Source organism: Phymastichus coffea, unplaced genomic scaffold (assembly GCF_024137745.1).
Source record: "Phymastichus coffea isolate CEN01 unplaced genomic scaffold, Cenicafe_Pcof_1.1 PCOF00070, whole genome shotgun sequence".
Taxonomy (NCBI): domain Eukaryota; kingdom Metazoa; phylum Arthropoda; class Insecta; order Hymenoptera; family Eulophidae; genus Phymastichus; species Phymastichus coffea.
This window is the reverse complement of record NW_026706881.1, coordinates 209,420-233,594: the sequence shown is the minus strand read 5'-3', so window position 1 is coordinate 233,594 and position 24,175 is coordinate 209,420. Positions and strand designations below refer to the sequence as shown.

The 24,175-nt window shown below is 48.8% G+C and overlaps 1 protein-coding gene across 4 annotated transcripts in view; it reads left to right on the top strand.

Annotated features, from left to right (window-relative positions):
* LOC131667753 (TOX high mobility group box family member 3-like) overlaps window positions 1–24,175 on the top strand; it is a 177,614-nt gene that overhangs the window by 6,965 nt on the left and 146,474 nt on the right. For 3 of the 4 annotated variants that reach the window (XM_058941415.1, XM_058941413.1, XM_058941412.1), the window contains exon 2: window positions 22,149–22,249. In XM_058941415.1, the coding sequence (XP_058797398.1) occupies window positions 22,149–22,249 (101 nt within the window). Of the gene's footprint in view, window positions 1–18,701; window positions 19,054–22,148; window positions 22,250–24,175 lie in introns of those variants that run through there. The other variant, XM_058941414.1, reaches the window with a different exon arrangement.

Sequence of the window (24,175 nt, the reverse complement as noted above, 5' to 3'; positions counted from 1 at the left end):
CAAACACTGCAGAAGTTAATTCTCTCGATTAAAAGTAAGTAATGCGCAGTAAGTATATTTCAAAGGGGAGAAGAGGGGCCGGGGAAATTTAATGCCAGCATTAAAATAAAACTCTTCGTAATTTTCAATCTTGGCGAACTTTGCGAGGTCGTATCGATCGCACTATGTATAAACAGCAACGCAAGCAATAAAACAGCATTAAAAAATGAAATGGAAATCGAAATCGCATTTCAACGTTGATAATTTCATTTTTAGATATAATATTTTCTCTTTTTACAGCGCTATTTTCGCGGAATTTCATTCCGCGAGAAACGTCAATTTTCTGTATTTTTATGTTTATCTATCCGTATACCGAAGGTACTTATGAGAATTAAAAATAATGTACATTTAATGATGACTGCAAAATCATGTTCCGTAAAAAGTGTATTAAGAATTTAAAATTTCCCTTCAAAATGCAAATCTAATGAATACGCTTCTTCCTGAAAATGTGCGCGCGTCACGGGAGCTTTAAAGTCAACACGCATAATCGAAGAATAAGGAAACGAGCATTTTTCGTTTAATAAGACCATAATATTATGCGGTGGCTGCATTCGACCATCAGAAAACTAGAATTTCGTCAGAAACTAACGACACCTCATCGTTTCTAAAAAATGTATTTCAGTCCAAAACTTCCAAATACAAAAGTACCATCAAAGCCATCAAGCCCACGACCAAAATGTATAAACTCGAAGAGAAATAAGCTCATAAAACTTCTTCCAAGCGTCAAAGTAATATCTGCGGATTCAAAATGAAAAACATATAAACGTGAGCGCGTGGAGAAATCCAATAAAAGCAAGTAAAGTTGGAAGATGGCTTTGCAAAAGTTCTCCCCCCCCTCCCCCTCCATCTCTCTCTTTCTTGCTCGAGAGCAGTGCGCCGAGAAAAGGCAAAAAGAGAACGAGAGAAAATGACGCCGAGAGCGAGGGCTTTGTGTTTTTTGGGAAACCGTCTACACACATTTCAATTGCGATCGGGGCAAAGAGCGATGTAAGCACAATCAGCTCTCTGGCGTGTGTGCGTTTCCACGTGTGCTTTTTCTTGCCGCACGAAGCTCCGCAGTCCTCGACCCCCTGCGGCTATATGTGTGTACATTACGTCAGCTCATAAAACCGGCTCCGTAAAACTGAAGAAATTAAAACTTTGAAACTGGCCTATCTGGAATGAGTACTTCAACAACCACATATATACCTTGCTCTCTCCCTCCCCCCCTTTCTCCTCTTCTCTTTTTCCGCCCCTTCCCGCGTACTCTTCATCTCGTGTTCGTGTGTTCGTGTGTTCGTGCGTTTGTGATCGAGGAGCGCTGTACAGCCGGAAACTTTTGTGCTATAACTCTGCCGCGTTTCTGTCTTTTTTTTTTTCGTTTTTTTGTTTTTTGTTTTTTTTGTTGTTTTGTTTTTTTTCGCAGGAGAACGTCACGATAATTGCTAGGCGCTTCGATCCTCGAGACAGTAGCTAGGCCGAATGTCTTATTTGGCCGCGGGAATTTCACTCCGATGAAATGCAATTCGGACGAAGAACTCGATATCACAACTCGTGAAAAGTATATGGCTTATGGTACATGCACTCGAAAAAGAAACTACACTGCTATTTTTTTTTAGCCTCTTTCCTCTTGGTTTTTCCCGCCGAAGCGCCGGCAAGAGTTTCGGCCCCGATCAAACTTTTCTCTCCTTCTCGCGCGCTCTCGTTATATTTCTTTCGCGTTTGGTCGACGTCGCCGTTCTCCTCGTCGTTTTGTACGCTTTTTGTTCGAGGGCGAACTTTGCATAGAAACATTGAATTTTTAGTTCGTTGAATTTCGAAATTGAATTGCGATATCCCCGAAGTGGTTTAAGTTTGTAGTTATACGAGAGAGAGAGAGAGAGAGAGAAAGAGAACCGTTATATATATGTATAGACGAAAGGCAAGCACAGTCGGCTCTCTCTCACCGAACTTGCCGAGAGCTAACTCGTTTTGTTACTTCTCTCCCTCTCTTCCTGAGACTTCAATTAGCGGAATTGCAAAAGGAGATTGTTGAGTTTGACTATCTCGTACGTTTTTTGTCGAGACTCTAAATCATACTTTTTTTGATTCGCCCGAGAGATGTATTTCGAAATAATTACATTGATGTATTCAAACAATTTGGTTTAATTAAAAACCCTTCCTCGGTGGTTACATTTGACTTTGAAATTTCAATAAACATGCTCTGTCGCGAAACATTTAAAAAAATGGCTTTCGCCCGAGTGAATTATTTCGCGTTTTATAATTTCTGTTTGTGGCCACAACCGCGTGGCATAGAAATTTTAACGAGAAAACTTTTCATTTATCTAATGCGTCATTACGTATCCGCGTTGGTTTGTTTTAATAGAAATTTCTAGGAAGGATGGTTTTCATGCGAAGCAAAAACGCCGACAGCCGGCAAAACAAATTCATGCTCTGTCCACATTCGTACCAACGTTTTAATTTCCTCCGTGAAACAACCTCATCAACGTCATTTGCATTTCTTTCATTGCTCGCGCGACTGTCCACCAGCCAACTATTTAATCTTCCAACGAGTGTCTGCAAAAGGGGTCGGATAAAGATCCAAAATCAATCTCTGAAAGCCGATCGGAGAGACGCGCAAAATTCCGATGCACTTGGAAAAGTCTCATTTTTCATGTCGTACTTGGCGAACTGTCACTTGGATCGGTTGGCGCCCCGGTGGCAGCCACCCCCAACGCCGCGCATCAGTCTGACGATGATGTATCGCGCGACGCGCGCTTGCATCCCCTTACAACGGCGGAGACGCGCTGGCTCTTGCTTCTTCGACGCTTCTCTTGGGCCCAAGGAGTCCTACCGATAGCCGATAAACTCATCGGCGACGATCCCACTGCCCCCCGCGCATGCCTGATCGTATTCCCGTCACTCGCGGGAACTTTCAAAAAAAAAACGAGCCGCAGCAAAAGTATTGATTTCGCATTTACAATTGCTTACAATCGCTTTTGTGTGGCTGTCGTACACGACGGTTCCGCTGTAATCGGATTTATAAAATAACCTAACTGTTTTCGGTATTTTTAGCCCGCAAGTGGCCCCCTTTAATCGATCCCAGTTTTGCATTAACGTGCCGCAAATACACACGCGCGTTGCAGCCATTCAAGTCGTCATCTAACTATAGAGAGCTAACTCTCTTTTGTTCCCTTTTATATTGCAGAGAAACGAGATGGGGGAGAGGGGAGTCAACTTATAGTTGTCCTCTATTATCTGCGTCAATCAAATCACTCGATTGAATTTCTCTCTTCTCGTCCGATGTCAATTCGATAAACGAGCTAAAAAAATGCTTTTAACAGTAATTTTCGAGAAGCTCCAACGTTCTTATTTGATCAGTTCATTTTCGCCGAAAGAATAAAATAACCAAGAAGAGAATCCATAATCCATAATTATACATAACGATATTTGATGTCACGCGCGACCATCGATTAATTGTCTTACAATTTCACATAAGTGAATATTGTATGTAAAATTGAGTCGATAGATCCCGCGTCTGTTGTCCGGCGAATTGAAAGGACACCGCGCTATGAAAACGCACGGGGCACATCTAGTGTTCATCGAGAACGCGATAGGACTGGCGTTGCCCGAGCGCGCGAGGGGCCTGGCCATGAAAATATTTGGAAAGCCCATCAAATTGGCGGAGGGAAAGAGAGAGGGAGAAGCTTCCCCGTAGCAAAGCAAAGTGGAGCAAACAAGATGCGCAGGGACCGTGCTGCGTAAATAAATAAATGGAGGAAGGAGTCGCGGGACGCCCGCGAGAACATTTTCACGCCACCCGTTAAAGGACCACGCCGAGTGCACTCTCGCGGCCACTCGCCTCGCCTCGGATATCAATTGGCCGCGCGCGACACCGGATTGCTCTCCGAGCCCGATGCACGCCCCTCGGTCCGGCTCGGCGATTCGCAGCGCGGCGGCGACGCAGCCGCTTCGATTTTATGCGCATCGCTCGATAATGAGCCGATATTTCGCGGCATGTTTGCTCGCAGGTGTAAATCAGCGCGGCGCGTCGCCCGAAATTTTACGCGCGCACCTAATATTCGTGGAAACTGCGGTAATATTAAAGGCAAATACAGTAGAATTCATAAAGGGCAGTAAATAACATTTAGTTGGCGTATTTATAGATGCACCGCCCGCGTAAATGCTGCGAGCGCGCGTCTCGTAAAATGATAATTTGTATAACTACGCGACGTAAATCTAATTATAACTTTTTGTCAAGCTCTCGCGAGCGCGCGCACGGCTTAAATGTGTATTGTAATAAAATAAGGCAAATTGCCTTTCAATTTAAACGAAAGTTACGAGCTAGTAATAAACGAGAATGAAACTTTATGGCAGTATTGTATACGTAAAATTACTTGGCATCTCCCGGCCCTGATAGTACATGCGTATACACGCACACACACACGTACACACACACACACACACACACACACACACACACACACACACACACACACACACACACACACACACACACACATATACATAGACGCTCCAAGTTTCAGATACGTATTACCTGAAATTGACTCGAAATCGAGTTGCAGAAGAACAAATTCCAGCCTCGATTTTTCGCGAGCGCTACATCTGCTTTCATTCGTAGCTGTACGCGCGTCAAGGCATTGCCAATGAGCGCCGTGGTGCTCAGCAAAAATGCAAGCAACTGAGATCGATATTAAGATCGCTGATCTTTCCGACCGAACGATAATAATTCTCTAGAAAAATCCGCTTACTCTCTGCAGGCTCCCAACGACAACATCATCTCGTTGTTAGAATCCTAACGCAGGTAGATCAGCAGGAGGGTGGGTGCGATATGAGGCTCTTCCAAAGATATTATCGAGTAATACACACACTCACGCGCACGTACACAGATGAGGAGTCTGTGGGGCGCGCGCGCACACACACGCGCGCATCGACGTTCTGGTTATACACGCCAGATCGCATTTGAAGCGATGGAGAGAGAGAGAGAGAGAGAGAGAGAGAAAGAGAGAGAGAGAGAGAGAGAGAGAGAGAGAGAGAAGAGAGAGAGAGAGGGAGAGAGAGAGAGAGGGTATACACAATTAGGGGAGCTACAGCGCATAGCGCTCTCGGCACAAGACAAAGTGTTCTGCGGTTAGTCGGTCCGTTGGAGACAAGGAATGCAATAATAAAGGGGTGCAGCTCCCCACTGCCAACACACCCACGGAGATATACTGCTGTCATCAGGACATGTTCTATGCGCGCATACGTATATATGCTAGTTGTAATTAGCCTTCACCCACCCCCGCGCTCCCCTCTCTCTCTCTCTCGCTCTCTCGTCATGTTGATTCGTCAAATTTTCCTTGATTTATCCGCGCGTGCGAGAGAGACATACGCTATCTTGTTCTGCTGCAACTTTCTGTTTGCGCAAACTCGTATTGAGAAGCGCAGCAGCTCTTGAACTTTCCAAAACTCCTCTTCCTTCCTCCTCCTTCTCGCGTATCTCTCTCTCTCTCTCTCTCTCCTTTTCTTCTTCCTCTCGCTGCCCCTGCCACTTGCTTGCTTGATCTTTGCCATTCTTTGCTTTGCTCTCTGTCAAGGCGGCTGCTGCTGCTGCTGCTGCCGCCGCCGCCGCCGCCGCCGCTGCTCTCGTACATCAAAACGTGTACGCGCTCTCCATCCTCGTCGGCGAAACTTCTCCCCCACCACCAACCCTTTTTGCTGCCTTGAAACTCCTAACGGATCAATACGGAGAAAATAACAAAGGTAAACAGCAGCGAGATGAATGACAAATATAAATTATGCATTCGGCTTTGCGAGCAAAAGAATCTTGCCGGAGAGGGGAGGGGGAGGGAGAGAGTTGGAGAGGGGGCAGTTACAAGGCAAACGGTGGGGGACAAGCTTTGGTCACGGGACCGCGTCGTTGCTAGAGAGGGAAGTCGAAGAAAAGTGGCAGCAGCTGCAATGGGGAAAGACGAAAGAGAGGGACAAATGCACGAACATGATCATAGAAATTGATACATAAAGGTGCCCTTTGATTCTCTCTCTCTCTCTCCGTATGATCGTATTTCACGTTGATATCGTCCCCGAATAAATACGAAACGGCGCTGCCTGGGAAAGATGCAATTTATGCGATATATCCGCGCTATTCTCTCTATTTTATGTCAGTAAATGCAAACTAATACCGCTACGCCCGGTGCATAATACTCACGCAATCAGTATTAAATTTCCCAGTCGCAACTCACTGAAGCATTCCAAGCGATCTTTATCCGGCTTTATATTTGAATTGATCAGACGCGAATGGTAATAATAATTGAGAGTTATACTGCCGAGGGAAAAACGAATTGCAAGAGTGGCCTCGTAATTACGAGTTTTGATATTTTAATTAAAGCTCTCGCTGAATTATGCCGTCGGAATGCCTTTCACATCGCGCAACTTCATTATTTTCAGGAACTCATCGCGAAAAGAAAAGATGCCTGCACGAATGTCGACGGGTTTCGCCATTTAACAATGTAGTGGCATCCGTCGTATTAATGAGAGCTCCTGCGCACGCAGATCCCACGCCAAATAGTAATTAATGAAATTTTATGCGCGCGCGCGGATGTCGATGCGTAGGCGATGATTCGAGCGGCGCGCGCGCGCGTGCGTGTCGCGCTTCGATCGATCGACACGCTGATTGAAGCGTTAAATCATTTTAACCAGAAACAATTTCGATTTGCGCGCACGGCTCTTGAGAACTCGCCGCGCGACGACTATGTTTGTTGGATTTCACAAATGGATTAACGATACTTGTGTTTTTATTTGTCGGGCGTGACCGACGCGCCGGTTGGCAGGCCGTAGAGGGGGGAGCGGGGGTAGCGGCAAATAATGTACAATTTTTCAACTTTTCAATATACGACGCGAAGCGTGTGTAGCATACTCTCGATATTGATTTACCCCTGAGCCGCTCAGTTTCGAAAATGACGGAATGCTTCAGGGAAGCGAGACAACGACGGGATCGCAGTTGTGCGAGGATTTTTCTTGACATTGCAAGCTGATCGACTTATAACGGCGCGTAAAAAAGCGGCGTACGTACCGAGCGAATTACCGGTGTGACGAGGGCCGATGCTCCGAAGACAAGCGACGACATCTGCCTCGTTGTCTCGTGCCCGCGACCGAGAATATCGCGCCGAACGAAATCCTGAAATGGTCGAGCCGCGCGCGTGTGTGTGCGCGCACGAATATAGAAGAGCGCGTCAGGTGGCAAGCGAGCCGGAGATACTTTCTCTTCGTCCTTCTCGAGCGGCCACCTGTTCCTTCGCACCCAGCCTTGTAAAACTGTAACGAAAACTGCCTCGCGTCACTAGAGCCAGCAACGGATTCAACCTCTCTCTCTCTCTCTCTCTCTCTCTCTCTCTCTCTCTCTCTCGATGTTTATATACGACCCAGAGCTTCTACCTCGGACGGTGCTGCCATTCTGTAGTTGCAGACTCCTTTTATCGAGATGTGCTTTTATCGAAATGAGTCTTTTTCTTGCTTTATCAACTCTCAATCAATGCTTTATTTATTCTTCGTTTTGAAGGAATAACTCGGTGAATATTTACCAGTTGCATGATTTTTTTTCGTATATTTTCAGACATATTCTCATTTAGAGAAATCTTTGTTGATCCATACAGTTCACCAAAGTTATGACGCTTACCGTATCGTCGGTTCGTACAGTTTATGTATAATTCATCAGTGTAAATGCAGTCGTTGCAGCCATCGTAATGCGATTTTCATGGTATACATCCTTCGTCGTATATACTGCGAATAAAAAAGGATTATTAAACATGTGCTTAACGAGTTTGATGAAAAGTTTGCACGAGTAAATGAAAGTTTAATTTTGAAAAAGAAACACATTGCTTTCATAAAATAAACCTTAATTGATGCAATTAAATAAGTTATTTCAAAATATATTAACGCAATTATTATTGTGGATAAATATGATAAGTAGTCCTTTAGGTGAAAGCTCAGTTAATGAATAAAGTTAGCGCTCATGACTTTGAACGTTAATTTAGATGAACAATGTAACTGAAGGGCCCGTTCTATTTTTTATCAAGACACAAAGTTTAAAGTGAAATACTTTTTAAAAAGTAATATCTTGGTTCTGCAAAACTAGTTGTTAGAACTTTGCAGAAGAAATTTTATAAGTAATATAAAGACTTGTTAAAAAGGCGAAAGATCAAGAACGAGCAACGAACACAAGAAAAAGTCGTTTTTTCTTCTCTCTAATTCAACAAATTGTTCGTGCTGCACTAATTTGTATTTAATAGTAATACGCTAGGCGAGCACTGACTTGTAGGGTGTATGATGAAAATTCGAAAATTCGTATATCGATTTGACAATGAGATTATAAGACACAACTGGGCTCTTGCGTGCATGTACGATGCACGCGAGTGTGAAAATCAATAAAGAACGCGAGAGAGTCGTGGTAGAGTTATACCCTCGGGCCAAATTTGGTAGGGAACGTGGCGAATGTTTCTCGCTTTATTCAATGCCGAATTAATTGCCGGTAGTAAGATCGGAATGATCGTGAAAAACCCGTGGCAACCCGGCGAAAGAGGCGAACACAGCTGGTGCAACGACACCCGGAAGCGTACGAGGTGCATAAATTCGAGCTGGTGATTAGTCACGTGAGCGACGGCGTATAGTTGGCAGATTTGGATTTCCGCGGCAAGTGTCGGCACGAAGGAGCTAAAAACGGAGTGCCCTCCGCCGACGAAATACCGCGGCCGAAGAAGTAATAAATGGCCAGGTAAGTTGATTAGCTTGGCAAGGGAGGATCGATCGGCAACGTTATCGTCGATCGAGCTCAACGAACGGGAGAAAAGGAGAGCGGCCGAGGGTGCCCGTCAACGCGGGAGGCGCCAATGGCCTTGCGAAGGAGCGCGCGGGCTTTGGGGAGCGGAAGAGCTCGGGGCGCATCTGCGTTGAGGCGTCGCTCGGCGGGCCGGCGATTCGTCTTGCGGGCGAGAGTCGCGGCGCAGCTTCCCTCGGGATCGGCCGGCGCGCGCTCGCTCTAATGCGCGCCGCCGGCGGCCGGGCGGCAGGAGGGAGCAGCCGGCTTCCTCTGTCTCGTCGCGCCCGGCGCGGGGATATCCCGCTGCACGCTGCCGCGACCTTGACCCACAGACGACGCCGCCACTTGCCTTTATCCTCTCGCTCTCGCGCCGCGCCAGCGTTTCGCCGCCAACCCGGGTCTGGAATGCCGACACTGACACTCTCTCGCTCTCGCTCTCGCAGCTTACCTACCCTCTCAAAGCCCTTTCCCAAGCGCCGCCGAGCGGGCGCTTTACGCCGCGGTTGCGGCTCTGCCCCCTTCCCCATCCGGCGCGCACGACTCCAGTGCCTGCGGCTTTCTGCTCTCGCTCGCTCTCTCTCTCTCTCTCACTCTCTTTTTCTCTCCTCGGCCGCGGCTCGGCATTTGATCTTGTTTGTCGCCTTGTCGCCTCGTTTTCCGATCAATTTAGCCGCGGGTCGTTGCCCTCGCGCGCGATCTCCTTTCGTTTTGCGATGCAGCGCAGTCGGACACCAAACGTTTTGGTCGTCTCCGATCGATGGCAACGAGTGCGCTGCTATTTACTCGAGGAAGCTCGTCGCTCCCGGCGTCGGACGTTTCAATCAGCTACTTCGCCGATTGCAATAAGACGCGATATCGCGTTGTGTCGGCGAACGCCAGAAAAATAAGGCTGGTAGGTAGGCGCGGGCCGAGCGCACACGAGTATTTTTCTGGAAACCAAAGAGGTATTCAAACTTTTAAAGAGCAATATCGGAATTCACGGGGAAGAATGAGCGCCGCGCGCACGCACACTCGTCAAAGTCGATGAATACTGCAGCCGTAGAAAGAGAAGATTGCGGCGTTTCTTCCGCCCATCACCTTTCCATTCTTTCTTTCTTTTTCTTATAGAATTACGCGTTGCGCGGAGTTTCATTTCAGTTGAGCGGAAAAAGTTTCGAGGGATAAAAGTGTGGCGCGGGAGAATTCGGGAAAAAAGGAAGATTGAAGAAAGAGCCTTCGAAAAATACAAGAAAATGAGAGGCACTGCAAGAGAGAGAACGAGGAAAGAGAGGAGCAGGGGGAGGGCGCAGATACATAATTCATGGCTGCGAAGCTTCTCTCTGTACATTTCTTCTTCTCTGCCTTCAAAGATCTTTCCTTCTTCGGCGAATTGCGGTTACTTTTGTTATTAGAGAAAACTTTATACTGCCTCATTATTTATGTTGCGATTATTCCGTGACGAACTTTCTGATGCCTCCCCCGCGAGTCTTTGCGAAAGCTTCTCTGCTCTTTTTCTCCTGAGTGACACTTTTCGCGAAAGGTTATTGCACTTTTGCAGGACGTCGAGGCAGCTCGAATGATTTACTTGTTTTGTTATTGATTTTTAACGAAAAAATGGGGTGACGGGAACTGAGTTATTTACAGCTTTAGAAGTCGATTCTTACAAAGTTGCGCCGCATACAACGCGAAAAAATTAAAAAAAAATGAATATCTTTCAAAACCATATCCTTTTACGACTGCGAAGGAAAATGACTTTGTGAAGTTTATACTCTATATTTGCCTCTGCAAGCAGAGAGCTGAAAGCAATCTCATTAAAATTCTAACGGCCTTTTCAAAGAAATAGTTCTCGTTTTAACTTGAAGCTCGGAAAAGTAAGAAAAATATTACTCGCTCAAGATGATTACTTTTTGGCGAATATACAAACCTTCGTGTTTACTTTTTTATCAGACTGAAATTGAAATTTTTCCTCGTTGAAATAATATTAAAAAAAAAAGGGACTGAATTCCAATTCGCTGAGAGCGGCATTTATTAATTTAAAAAAATAATATGACGAATCCCCACCTAAAGTACACATATCGAACGATAAATTTCATCTTGTAATATGATTTCAAAAATTTGTTCGATAGTTAAACTTGAAAGCAAACCAACGACACAACGGAGGCGCAAAAATTCAATCTTTTTTTTCTTTTTTAATGAAAAAGAAATTTTTTTTTCGACTAATAACATTGCTCTCACGCGCACACATACAAAAGTATTTAAATTAAATTTTGTGTTTAATCCATACTGTATACAACCATGTGCGAAAGCGCATACAATCCCGCAGATGAAGCGGATTTTATTGCGTTCGGATAACAATAAAACGCCTGATAAACGAGCGAGTAAAAACGCCAAAGGAACGACATGTATAAAATCAATGGAAAATAAAACGAGCAGAAGGATCATTCATTGTCTTTGGAAGAGAGAGAGAGAGAGAGAGGGAGAGAGAGGAATTATCGTTTCATTGTAACGCTTCCAATCAACTGATGGACACAAACACGTCTGTTTTTCTCCTTTTTATCGCTTCTCCCTTCTTGTCTCCCTCCTTTCAGCGTTTTATCTTATTATCCCTCTCCTCTTTTTCATCGTTTACTCTCTTTTGTTCCAAGTTTCTTGTCCCAGCGACAATTCCATATGTTTCAAATACTTTCTCGCTTTTTTACGATAGCTGTCGCTCAATCGATATAATCTCCGTCTACCCGCTTCAATTATAATTATCCTTCTTTTTTTATTTATTTTATTTCAAGAGCCAAGCACTCGGTGTCTTGCAAGCGCTATATTGAAAAATTTTCTATCAAGAAGCCGAGGTCATAGCCTCAATTTCAGGTCTTTTCAAAAGTTTCATCCATTACAAAAATGTTTACTTAGGTCAGTTTCTTTCTGGCCGAAAACCAGCAGATGCTGCGTAGCGAAAGTCTCTCATTACATTTTCTAAGTAAAATGCTGGTTACCCACCCGCGTATTGCAGGTGAATGGAGCTCGCAAAGCTTTCTTTGAATCTCAATTTTTTTTACGAGATTTCTCATTTCCAAGAAGGTATATATGACGCAAAGCGCGCATATCGCGTAACAATGCGCCGGCGTACGAGTGAAAAGATCTGAGATTTTTCTTTGCTCGCCGAGACGACGCTACTTTTGTCATGCATACGTCATTCTTTTACTCTTAATGTACGAGTCGTACGTCTTCAAATCGGAAGCCCTCTTTGCCTCCCGCGCCTTTCTTTGATCTCAAAAGAGACTTTGAACTCTGAATTTCCTAATTAGAGCCAGTGGCGCGAGGTCTGCGCTTCGATTAAACGAGCTTTTGGCAAAAGTATAAGATTTGTACGAATGGAAACGGGAGGGAGAAAGGCGCTCGGCGCTTCCGAGAAATTTAGCAGAGATACACGAGAGAGAAAGAGACTGGAAAATCCATTTGGTTTTAAGTTGACTCGAATTGAATGTTTTGTAGCTGGGAGCAACGGGGCGGAGAGGGTGGTGCGCGAGAGGCTGCTGCGCCTGAGCCGAGAGTGGGGTCGGAAGAGAGAGGAGGCAGAGAGGATGGCAAATGGAAGAGAAAAGCGAGCAAGATGGAGATTGAGCATTACGACCTGCCACCACTCTCTTTCCGTAAATACGTGTGCGTGTGCAAAGACGAGCTTTTAATCAATTTCGCCAAGTTTTATTCGCTTTGTTTAACGCTCGCCTCGGCCGACAGGCTCCTGTCTTCCACGGCGCGCCGTCTGCTCCCTCGCGCTTCGTTATCGAATGATTTTTTTGCTCCTCGAACGAAGCTCTCGACATCGAGACGAGCGGCGGAAGTAAGCCGCGCGTCGTTCCGTTTGCCCGCGGCAGCCGCGGCGCGGAACTTATTGTCGAGGGAACCGGCGCGGACGAGGGGCGGCCTGGAGCCGCGGAAAAGAATGCTGTTTCGCTTTTCCGAGTGGCGCGCGAGCGACGGCTGGAAATCAATGTTCAATCGCGTCATCGCCGCGTAAACCTCGCGTCGCCTCGTCCAATCGAACGTAAGCTATTTACGTACTTGAAATCCAAGCGAGCCAATCAAGGCATCTTTCAGTCGTCGACCTTGTAGTGGTGCACATATGCAACGCTTGACGTCATTACTATACGACCCCTTCTACTCTCGCTGCATTATCATTTTGTCATACGACATCTCCGCAATAACACACAACACAACATTTACAATCTCGCATAGTTTTGCATGAATAATATCGTGTGGGCTATATTCGCCGCCGCTGGAATTTATGAAAATACGTCGTAAAATATGCAAGGCAATAAAAGCGGAGCGGGGGGAGGCGCCGAGGCAGTACACTTCGATACACATACACGGGCGCGCGCGCGCGCACACACACACACACACACACACACACATGTATTTATATATATACATACATACAAGCTGCAGCGGAGGAGGAAGGGATGGTTTTATTCTCCTCCTCACAAGTCTAAATCACGTTTATCGCGCGGAGAGAGTGTACGCAGGTAGAGAGGGGTACGTACCCCCTTCTCGCGCGCGCGCCGGCAATAGGGGGTACGCGCGCGCGCAACCCCCGCGAGCACGGATATTGATTCCCGCGGGATACAGCCTCGCGTGTGCATCTGTGTGCGTCTGTGCACAAAAGGGTGGGAACGTCGTCGCGAGCGACAAAGAGACATCACTGACGAGATCCTCTCGTCTTCTTCTGCTTCTTCTTCTTCTTCTTCTTCTTCTTCTTCTTCTTCTTCTTCTTCTTCTTCTTCTGCTTTTCCTCCTTCTTCTTTTTCTTCTTCTTATTCGACGGTGACTTTCGTGTGGGATAAGAATTTTTTTAGATCGACTATGCTGAATGAAGCTGACATTGCGCAGGCTTCGGCGCAAATTTTCAAGTTGAATAAATAAATGTGTGTGTGGCGACATATCATAGCGTTTCTATATGACAAATTGACGTATTTCTTTCGTGCATGTGGATACAAGCGTAAGGGTGGGAATTAATATTTCACTGAATTATCGAAATTTTAACGTAAATGAACTTGCCGTCAATCTTTTTCAGCTCTTGCGCGCACTCAATGGAAATTTCACGTTCAAATATTAAACCTGTCGAGATATTTAAATGCATAATTGAGTAATCAAATATTCAGCGCGCTCGTGCACGCGCGTGTGTGTATGTGGGTGTATTTATTTATATATATATACAATTTGACTTGGCGAAAGACAACCGCGATACAGCAACAAGGATGTTTGTCTGGCCAGGGACCTGATTTAATTTTCTATTATACACGGAGACACACGCGCGCACGGCCGCGCACAATGGGATTAACTAAAGAAACTTTTGCGCCTCAAAGAAACTATTATTTGAAAAGTAATTTAGCTTTAACACAAGTACGTGCCGAGCATCGGGAGAAGTGCTTTCAAGCCAAATTTCAATTTACCTCATTTCTAACGAAAAGGCAAGGGGCAGGGAGGTATTCAATCCATCAATCTGTTAACTGCCAAACTCAGATCGATTTTCCGCGCGCTGATCACTTGCGCCAGCGAGAAACTTTCCAACTTCCGCATTGTCAGGCGCGAGCATTATTCATAAAACTTAATCCAATACTTCATCTCTGGGAAACCGAATTTTCCCATTTTTTTCCTCTTCCTCGTTCGATTCGATGAAGAGAAAAGAAGAGCGCTTACGTTTCTCCGAACGGTATGCACTGTGCGCTGGAATTAAGTGTAAACAATAACTAATCGAAGGGAAGAACTTTGTACTCTTCGCTGAACAATCTCTCTTTCTCTGCCATATTTATTTTCAATTCGAATCGGCTCGCGCGCTCGATCCGGGAAATTCGAACCTTATTTTAATTAAATCAATAGCAATAATCGACGCGCGCGCACATTCCACGTGAAATTGCTCATCGCGATCACAGTTCGCGCGCGTGCGTCTATTTATTCGAAAAGTAATACAAAAGGCATCGGCCGGGCTATTCAATCAACGTCGCATTAAATTTGAAAGCTTCGCGCGGCATACGCACGCCTCGATTCACACGCTGTACAACTTGAAATTAACGCGATCCCGCGTGCCTGACGATATGTATTGTGCGGGGAGCGCGCAAATTTTCATTTCGATAACGGACTCCGGCCCGTCGCCGGATGATTTTTCTTTTCGATAAATTAGCGCGAGAGCTTTCGAGGCCTCGGCGTCTTCGATGTATTCGATACAAGGAAAACAAAAAATGCTCGTCGACACAAAAAAAGCGCGGTTGTCCGTCGCGAAGACGAGGGCAAAGGTAATAAAGTCATTGAAAACGACGACACCCACAGGTGCTTGGCCAGGATATCCTTGACACCGCACAGATGCAAAAAGGGAAGAGCGAGGCTCGCCGAGTTAAACGATCCGAAAGTCCGCGAGAGCAGCAGCAGCAACAGCAGCCGACGAGCGTGCACGCGCCAGGCAGCGATGCGAGAGCAAGAGAGAGAGAGAGAGAGAGAAAGAGAGAGAGGTAGGATCGATCGATGTCAGTAGATAAAGGATGGCTATGGGTCGTCAACCCTTCCGGCCGCCGACGCCGCCAGCAGCTCCGCGCCACCGACCCCCTCCCTCGTGCGCGGCTAGAGAGCGGAGTTTTGAGCGGCGCTCGAAGGGCGAGGTCGAGTGCGTTTCCATGGGCGGAGGTGTGGCGCGCGAGCCTGCCGTCGACGTGGTTTTTTCGTCCGCCGACGGTCGGACGAGAGCGAGCCGGTCCCGCGCCGCCGACGCGAAAAGGTGCCAGAGGGTTAGGAGCGTTTTGTCGGCGGCGGCGCCGAATTTCCGCGGTGCCACGCAGCCGAGGCCAAAGTGAATGGGGCACTGGAACGCTATGCGCGCACGCACGCTGCCTCTGTCTCGCTCCCGCGCGAAGGCGCTCGCGCGCTGTCGGGAGGTCGTTCGCCTCTGCCAACGTCGACGCCTTTACTCTCTCTCGCTCTCTCGCGGCGCTGCTGTGTGTCGGTTTTATCGACCCGCCCGCCCGCGCCAGCCGAAGACCGTTTGTACCGTTTTAATGCCGTACACGCCGCAGACGAGGCGCCTCTAGATTATGGCTCGCTGTGGTGTCTGCGCGGATACGCGTGGCTTGTCTCTCTCGGTTCGGCTGTCTCTTTGCGATTAGACGGCTGCGCGAGGGCGCAGCGTGCACGGGGCGCGCTGGCAGGGCGTGACACCGCTCGACGGCTGCTCTCGAGCGACGAGCGCGCACCCGAGGGCGAACAATCGGTGCCGACGAGGCCCCGCGCCGATTCGCGCGAAAGGAGCCGCGACAGCCGCGACAGCCGCGAGAACGCGCGCCCGAGCGAGCGTGGACACGGTTGACCCAGTGCCGGCGGCAGGGAAAAAAGGAGAGGACGAGCGAGCGAGCGGATAAGGTCACGATCCCGAGCGGCGGCGGATATCACGCCTTTGACCCTCGCTCTCGGGGAGTTGGCGGCGGCGCCGAGCGTCAGGCAGGCACGCGGCGGCACGCCAGAGCGAAAGCGAGGCGGGCGAGCGAGCGCGCCGCCGGCCGCATAAAGCCCACCGGCGTTCGCTCGCTCGGATGCGCGCTCGCTATTTTCGCTTTCGACGAGGAAAGAGAAAGCTCCAGCCGGCTTGCGCGTGCCGGCCTTTTAAAGCGGACCGCGCGATATTTTCGGTCGACGCTCGGCGACGATCCAGGTCACAGGACAGCCGGCGAACCCGACGAGCGCCCGACCTTGCGGTCATCGGCTCGCTCGCTCCTCGCGCGAACAACCGGCTGCGCGCGTTGTCGTTTCGCCGACGCCGCTCCAGTGGGCTTTATTTAGAAGGACGCTAGAGCGGGCAACGGCCGTTACGTCGCTCAACCTCCTCTTTGGCGATTCGATCGCCGCGCTAGAACGTTATTACTTCCTCGAGCGCGCGCAAACTGGCTGCTCGTTCCTCATTGTCTCCGATAATATTTATCGCGGAATCTATTCTCGAGCGGTATTCTCGTACCGCAATGCAATAATCTTCCGACAACGACTGTCCATATTGCGACGTTTGACTGGATCGGGCTGTCGCGCAGCGAAGCTGCATTTCCGCTGGGGCGAAATATCCGCTGGCGTTCGTTCGTCCCGTTAAATCGATTAAGTAATCCACGCGAAAATTGCCCCCGGCAGCGGCGCGGACCCGCGGCGCCGGCCCGGGGAACGAGGAAGCGGCGCAGGCTCGTCGGGAATGCGACGACCTCGAAAAAGCCGGCGGCGCTGGCGGCGGGATGAAAAGGAAGCGGGGCGGCGGGCGAGCGGAGCGGCCGGGCATCCGGCGCCGCGGCAAAAAGAGAGCGAGAGTGCGCGCCAGATTCAGGGTCGGCGCCGGGATAACGAGGCGCGCGAGGACGGAAAGAGTTGGCACCCGCGCGCCCGCGAGCGCGTACGTGCGGCGCGGCCGGGCGAGAGCGAGCGAGCCGCCGCTGCGCAGCCATTAGCCGCGGCTCGCCGTGAATGGGGGCCACGTGCCGCGGCCTTTTTCGCCGCCGCGCGTCACGTGCGCCGCGCTCGGGCTGCCGGCCGATCGCCGGCGCGAGGCGAGCGCCGCCGGAAAAAAGGGAGAAAAAGCGCGTCGCGCTCGCGGGAGCGCGTCAATGGGCTCGGGCGCGCGGCCCGCAGTGAGTCAGTGGGTCTCCGCGGCTCGCTAATCGTCGCGTGCAGTCGCGCTGCCAGGCAGTCAGGCAGGCGGCGTGGCGTGCGCGACCTTGACCGAGAGAGTGCCCGAGCGGGGCTCTCTTTCCCGCTCGGAGCGCGCCTGAGAGCGCCGAGGCGCGCCTGGCCTTTTACTGGCGCCTCGAGTGCCGCGGGCCGATGCGTTCGCCGTCGCCGCCGCGTCTGCCGACGCCGGCCCAGAGGTCGTTCCCCTCGCGCGCTCCCGGCTCGCCTCCTTTCTACGCCACTGCCCATTGTCGCGAGCTCTCGCCTCCGCCGCCGTCCGTCGCTTCCGACGGATCGCACTGCGCGCGATGATCCGTCTCGCGCCTCTGACGCCCCCCCCCCCCCGCGCGAAATCCGATACGGCACTTGGCGGACGGAGACGGCTCGCCGAATCACTGACATAATTCCGCCTTTGCGCGGCGGCCGCGTGCCGCGACCCGGAAGCCCGCTTTCGTCCCTCGCTGCGCTTTTTTCGCAAGCACGCGCGCCTTCCAGTTCGGAAATGGACGGCTGAGCAAACTTGCGCTTCTCGTCCGCGTTGATGTTGGCCGGACTCGATAGGCCGGCTGTTCTCCTCTTTTACAAGTTCCGTGTAAAACGAACGCTGTAAAGTTTCGCCGAGCAGAGAGAAGAATGTAAGCGCTCGCTTCTCTCCGCGGTGTATTGCTATTACCACTTATCTCGCTCGGCCGGCCATAACTCATGTACTGTTATTTCAAAAGTTGCAATCGTAATGGAGCGCGAAAACTTCTCGCCGCGCGTTCCTCGCCGAACTGTCGGTGTTGATTTAGGTCCGGCGCGGGCGCGCGGCGTAAACAGCGAGTTCCACCGGACCCTCCTCCGACGACGATGTCGTTTCTCGCGACGTCGGCTCCGATGCTAGCGAAATCGCGATATCCGTCGAGGAGCCAGTTCGCACCAGTATCGCAGAAAAGCCGAGCGAGAGAGCAAAAATCATGGCGCGCGAAAAGCGGCAATAATAACATGCAGCAGTCCGGAGTAGAGAGACATTGGCAAAACACACGCTCTCGATGTATAGAGAGCGAGAGAGAGAGAGAGAGAGAGAGAGAGAGAGAGCGAGAGCGCGCGCTTCCGCCTAGGAGGTGGCGGTGTTGGCGGGCAGGAGGAGGAAAGAGGAGGAGGGAGGCCTGGGCTGGCAGCAAACGAGAGAAAAGTGGGGGAAGCCGCGGCACCGAGAGAAGCCTCTCCACCGGCACTGCACCTACGGCTACTAACGCGGCAACACGTCCAAAACGCGCCGCCGCAGCGCAGCTCCAAACCACACGCAAACACGCACGACTCGCCGGCTTGCCCTCCAGTTTTTCTGCTTCCGTACCGTTCCGCGCGTTCGTTCGTCCCAGTGCGCGTCGCAAGAGTCTTCGCGGGCATACAGTGCTGGCTGTGCTGCTTCGCATTGGTGGGTGCGTTCTGTGACATGAGTTCCTCGGTTGTTGTTGTGTTGTTGTTGTGAAGTGACACTGCGCCAAAGTCAAAGAAGACTAGTGTTGGCCGGCAGATTCCCTCTGGTGCGAGCATGAGTGCCGACACTGGCATCGTTGGCGCTATCGCCATCAGCCTTTTTGGTAGGTCTGGGAAGCGGCGTCGCGCCGACAATTCCAAATCGCTTTTCCGACTCTTTTGCACGATCGCGAATCGCGAGCGGGACGGCGTTGTTTTGACATCGCGCGCGCGTGAGAGAGGCGCAGTAACGAGAAAAAGGGGAGGGGGGAAGAGAGCACATCCACGTGAATGACCGCATGTTTCTCTCTCGCTCTCTCTCTCTCTCTCTTTCTCTCTCTCCTTTCGCACCGCGCGCGCGACGTGTACTTTTCATTCCGCAGCGCGAATCGCTATTATTTTTTGACGCGCAGCGACCGCGTTTTCCTTTTCTCCCACTCGCTACCATAGCGATGCCGTTGTCGAGTTACTTTCGCGCGCGAGTAACTTCTGCCTAGCGCAGATTCGTTGTGCGAATCGCGCGTAATGACGCCGAGCTCGGATGAAGGGACAGCAAGACGGCACTCGGACGGAGGAAAATAAAGGACGGATGAGCTTTGACGGGCGACATCGAGAGCTTAGTCACGAGCGATTCGCGAGTTTCAAAAATTAAAAGCAACGCAAAACGAAAAAAAAAAGGTCGACCGTGTCTTAAACGGCAAGAAGTGAGGTATTTCAAAGCGCATTGATTTTCCGTTCAATTGACAAGTGAATGTCTTGAAAGGTATATAGAGAGGCACACACGCAGCGCGTCAGTGGTGCTCAACTTGCGCTCGCTCTCAATTCTTCGCGGCCTTTTCAACACACAATGACAACTGTACTTTATCTATAATTGGATTAGAAGCTCGCAGGCAGTTTTAAATTGGACTTCACAAAGGATGTAATTTATTGATCATTGCAAAAATTGACGCACGTATTGCCGGAGCAAAGATACATGCATACACGTACGACGCGATCAATATGAAATATATGTTTGCGTGCGCGCGCGCGCGCGCGTGTGTGTGCAACGCGGCTGCGTCGTTGATGAAAATCCAAGCGCGCGGTTGAATTATGAATTCCTAAATTGAAATGCCATTTCTTTTCTGCTCTTTTTTAAATCGCGGCGGCGTGGCGGGGCGGGGGGGGGGGGGAGATGAGGCAGAGAACGGCGAAAGAATACGAAATCAATAATTCAAATGGGCTTCTCGCGCATTCCACATTTCTGATTACGAAAATGTGGGTTATGCATTGCGAGTTGCGTGTCGCAAGCGAACCCACACTTAATTACAATCCGTGGGCGCCTTTTAATTTCGCACACATCGCCGATCCAAGTATTGGCGCGAGCCGCGGAATCGCTTCATTTGCGATTCCTAGTAGAAAGCCGTTTGACCAGGAGCAAACTTTGTATTGTCCGCTAGCGAGCGATTTCACCTATGTATATGCTCGTTAAACATTTACACGCTCCCTCGTGTGGCGTTTTCACTTTGCGTCGGTAATTTACTTCGATCCGCCGGGCAAATAGTCTAATTCACATAACGCCGTTTCGAAAAAAGAATAATTACCGCGCTCCTCTTTTCGTTTGTTCTTTCTTTTATTTTCTTTTTTTTTTATCCGAGCGAAGAAAATTGCGTTTCGCGGAGGAGAGGAAGTATAAGCAACTTCTCGCATAAAAATTTAATAGCTACAGATCACGAATGAGACTCTCTGGCAGGCAGCGCTCGTTCTACATCAAAAACTTTATGTTTTTCGACATTAAATTGGTTATGTATTATAAAAGTTTTCTCTCTCTCTCTTTCTCTCTTTCTCTCTTTCTCTCTCTTTCTCTCTTTCTCTCTCTTTCTCTCTTTCTCTCTCTTTCTCTCTTTCTCTCGCTTGCTCGGCAATCAAAACTTGCACACATTTTCAAACTCATGCGCAACTGCGAAATGTCAAAAGTTGTTTTCGAAAAATTAAAAACTTGGATTTTTTTTCTGTTTTATGGCCGCGTTTCCATTTCCGCGTCTATAAAAAAAGAATAGCGGTTTAATCAATGCGACAAAGTACAGTGCGATTCGCTTGTCATTCGAGAGGAGCGCGATAACAAAGCAGTCACAGAGCTGCAGCGAATTTGCCGAGAGCCCGCTCAAATATTAACTTACAGAAATCATACAGGTCATAGGCTTAAAATATGTATAATCGCGCCAATGAAGCTGGAAACTTGATTATCTGCATGTATCTATTTCAAATGCTCCCGAATTATTTAGACGGACCGCCGGCGAACGGAGCTCTGAATTAATATGCGCGGAAAACATGCCAAATTGGCCTTTCGCGCACGAACAATACGAAAAGCAATTGATCGCGCGCGGTAAAAGTCGAAAATAAAAAAAACAACAGAAATTACGAAAGCAGGGTTCACGCTTGCAGTGCATTATTTTCACGTTGAAAATAAAAAGCGATTTCGAAATTCTCCTGCTTTTCCTTTACTAAGGATGCGTTCTGCGCACTTGATGTCTGTACTGCAGTGGCGAAACGAATTTGAAATCGCGAAGTAATGATGATTTATTACGCTGAAATAAGGATGACGTATCGCGGAAAATGTGCATTATTATATTGGGAACGGTTTTGTTAAAAGTGCAATTATTTGATAATCATACACACAAACGCGATTGGTATATTAAACGATCGCGCAAATTATTGTCGTGGTCGTCGTCGTCGTCGTTGTTGCGTCACGTTAACGTTGTACCCGATGATTTGTTTCTTTTTGTTTTCAACGTTCGAAACGTAAACGGATGATGATATGGCATTGTAGATGAGTATCATTAGATGATTGTGTGGCTAATGGCCTCTTTTTACGTTTACAATTGGCTTGCCCCTCGCGATTAATTGATAGCATCGTCATTTTTGCTCTGATAATGACAATAAAGAGAGGTGTGCGTGTGCGCGCGCGCGCGTGTGTGTGTGTGTCTCGGCGTAGCCACGATGACAAGTACGCGCTGCGTTGCAAAAACAAAATGACCAGCGATCTCGATAATCGTTATGTCATCGTTCGGCCGACAAATGTCGTATAAAATAAAATGATTCCGAGAGCTGGAACAACAGCAAACTGAAAGAAAACGAAAGAAAAGAAAAAGGGGGCAGAGGCGATAGTCTAATCGACTTGTCGCTATTCGAGCGAGGTGGAGGTGCGTGCGCGTATGTGTGATCAGAATGTTTTGTATTGCAGGTGACGAGAAGAAGCGGCGAGACAGCGTGGACTCGAGCTATTCGCTGAACGGTGAGCTCGACGCGGCCCGAATGTACGATCAGTATTCCTACAAATCAACGGTAGGTTGCTATCTCTCACTCTTGTACTTTTTATTTCGTCGTCGCGTGGATCTTTTACGCAACATGCTAAACAACAGAGGAAAACTTGCTCTCAATTTATTATTTTTTTCCTCCTTTTTTTCGTTTCTATTTTTGCGAACATTATTTTCTATATGCGACTTATCGATTTATCGATGGCCTCATTGCTAGAGAAATAAGGTCAATTCGATTCGATTCACGTGGCATTTTTCGCGAAACCAAAGAAAAACAAGCGGTGACTCGTCGATGACGAGTTAAAAAAAAAAAAAACGAACATATAAGAAAAAGGCAAAAGAAAACTACGCGTTTTGAAATTTCCTCGCGCGCCAATGCGCACAGCGCTGCAATGTAGTACTCTGTTGACGGGTGGGGAAGAGGTACAAAAGATAATCAGAACTGGAATCGATACGCGTTTTGTTATTCTTTTTTTCCCCACTACTCGACTATAATCAAGCGGAGAAGTGATGATTTTTTCAAAGCAAAGTAAACATACGCTCAAGAAGTAGGGGAAGGGTAGGGTCGTTAAAAGCGCTGCTCCCCCTTTCATGTGCAAAAATTGTGCATAAAACGGAACTTCTAATGGTATTGGATCTGTATTTACACAAGGAGAGAGAAAGAGAAATAAAGCTTTTTGCGAACGTTCGAGAAAGAGAAGAGGGAGGAACAGCGTTTCTCTCTCTCAAGCTCTCTTTCCTAGGAACGTTTGGAAAGGGGGGATATATATGCATGTACATATGTGCGTGTCTGTGTATATACATATATAAAGGAGGAGTGTTAAACAAACCATCAAAGAGAATAGAAAAGTATACAAACCGAGTGACGTAAGCGAGTGTATACACAAACCACACTCGCGTGCACGCGCGCGGAGCGTCGATCGGTTTTAGAACACGACGAGCGAAAGGAGAGCGAAATATTGCAGTTTTCAGCCGGTCGTTAGTTAACGCGCCAGCCAGCCAGCGCCAAACCGAGCGCACTTGTGCGCGCGGCGAGGCAATTATTACTGCCGCGCATGGCCGTTGGCCCAAGGTCGTGGCATTTTCGCGCCTTGATTTTCTCGCGTAGAGGAAAAAACGGGAGAAAGAGAATCTCTTCCCCCCCCCCGCAAGCCTAATATCGTTTGTGATCTACAAATCATCGTCGTCGGAAGCCGCGACGGAAAAGAAGGCGTTACCGCGTGTTTACGAAAAGTCGTTCGGAAAACACACGAGTACAGCGAAGAATAACATACGCAGTCTCGGCCATGCTGACGAAACGGCGAAAAACCGGGTTACACCGATCGTTTCGGAAATGAATCAATTCCGGCTTATTACAACTCTGATCGCGCGCCGTAGGGATGCAAAAAAAACACGCGCGTGCAGTCGTAGTTAATAAGAAGGAGTGGGAAGCAGCGCCAACGAGGAATTGAAGCGCTCATTTCCTGAATCATCGCGGAAGGCGTTGCGCGAATCTTTTCTCCCCCCCCCCCCCCCCCCGCCGTTGGTCAAAAGTTTTATGACGTCGAACGCCGCCGCCATTGCGATTCGCACTAGGTTGCATTCTAAAGCCGCTTATCGTTTTACCACCTCCGCCGACGACGACGACAACTTGCTCTTCGCTGCAGATTAGGCTCGAAGCCGCGCGCTCGCGGCAGTCATTATTTACGCACTCGTTTTTCGCGTAACGCGCGCAGATAAATTTGAGCTCGCTCGCGAGGCGACAAACTCGTCGGGCGAGACGATCAAAGCGTCATTAAGCGCTGTCATCGCTCGCGTTTATTGTCGGAGTGCGGCATCGAGAGACTCTCATCGCCCGAGCTGCGCGCGCGCACAGTCGGCAACGAAAGTGCACGGATTAGAAAGCGATCGCTCGCTCGTTCAGACATTGACGAAATCTCTCTTTCGAAATTCGTTCGTCTTCCCGTCGCCACCC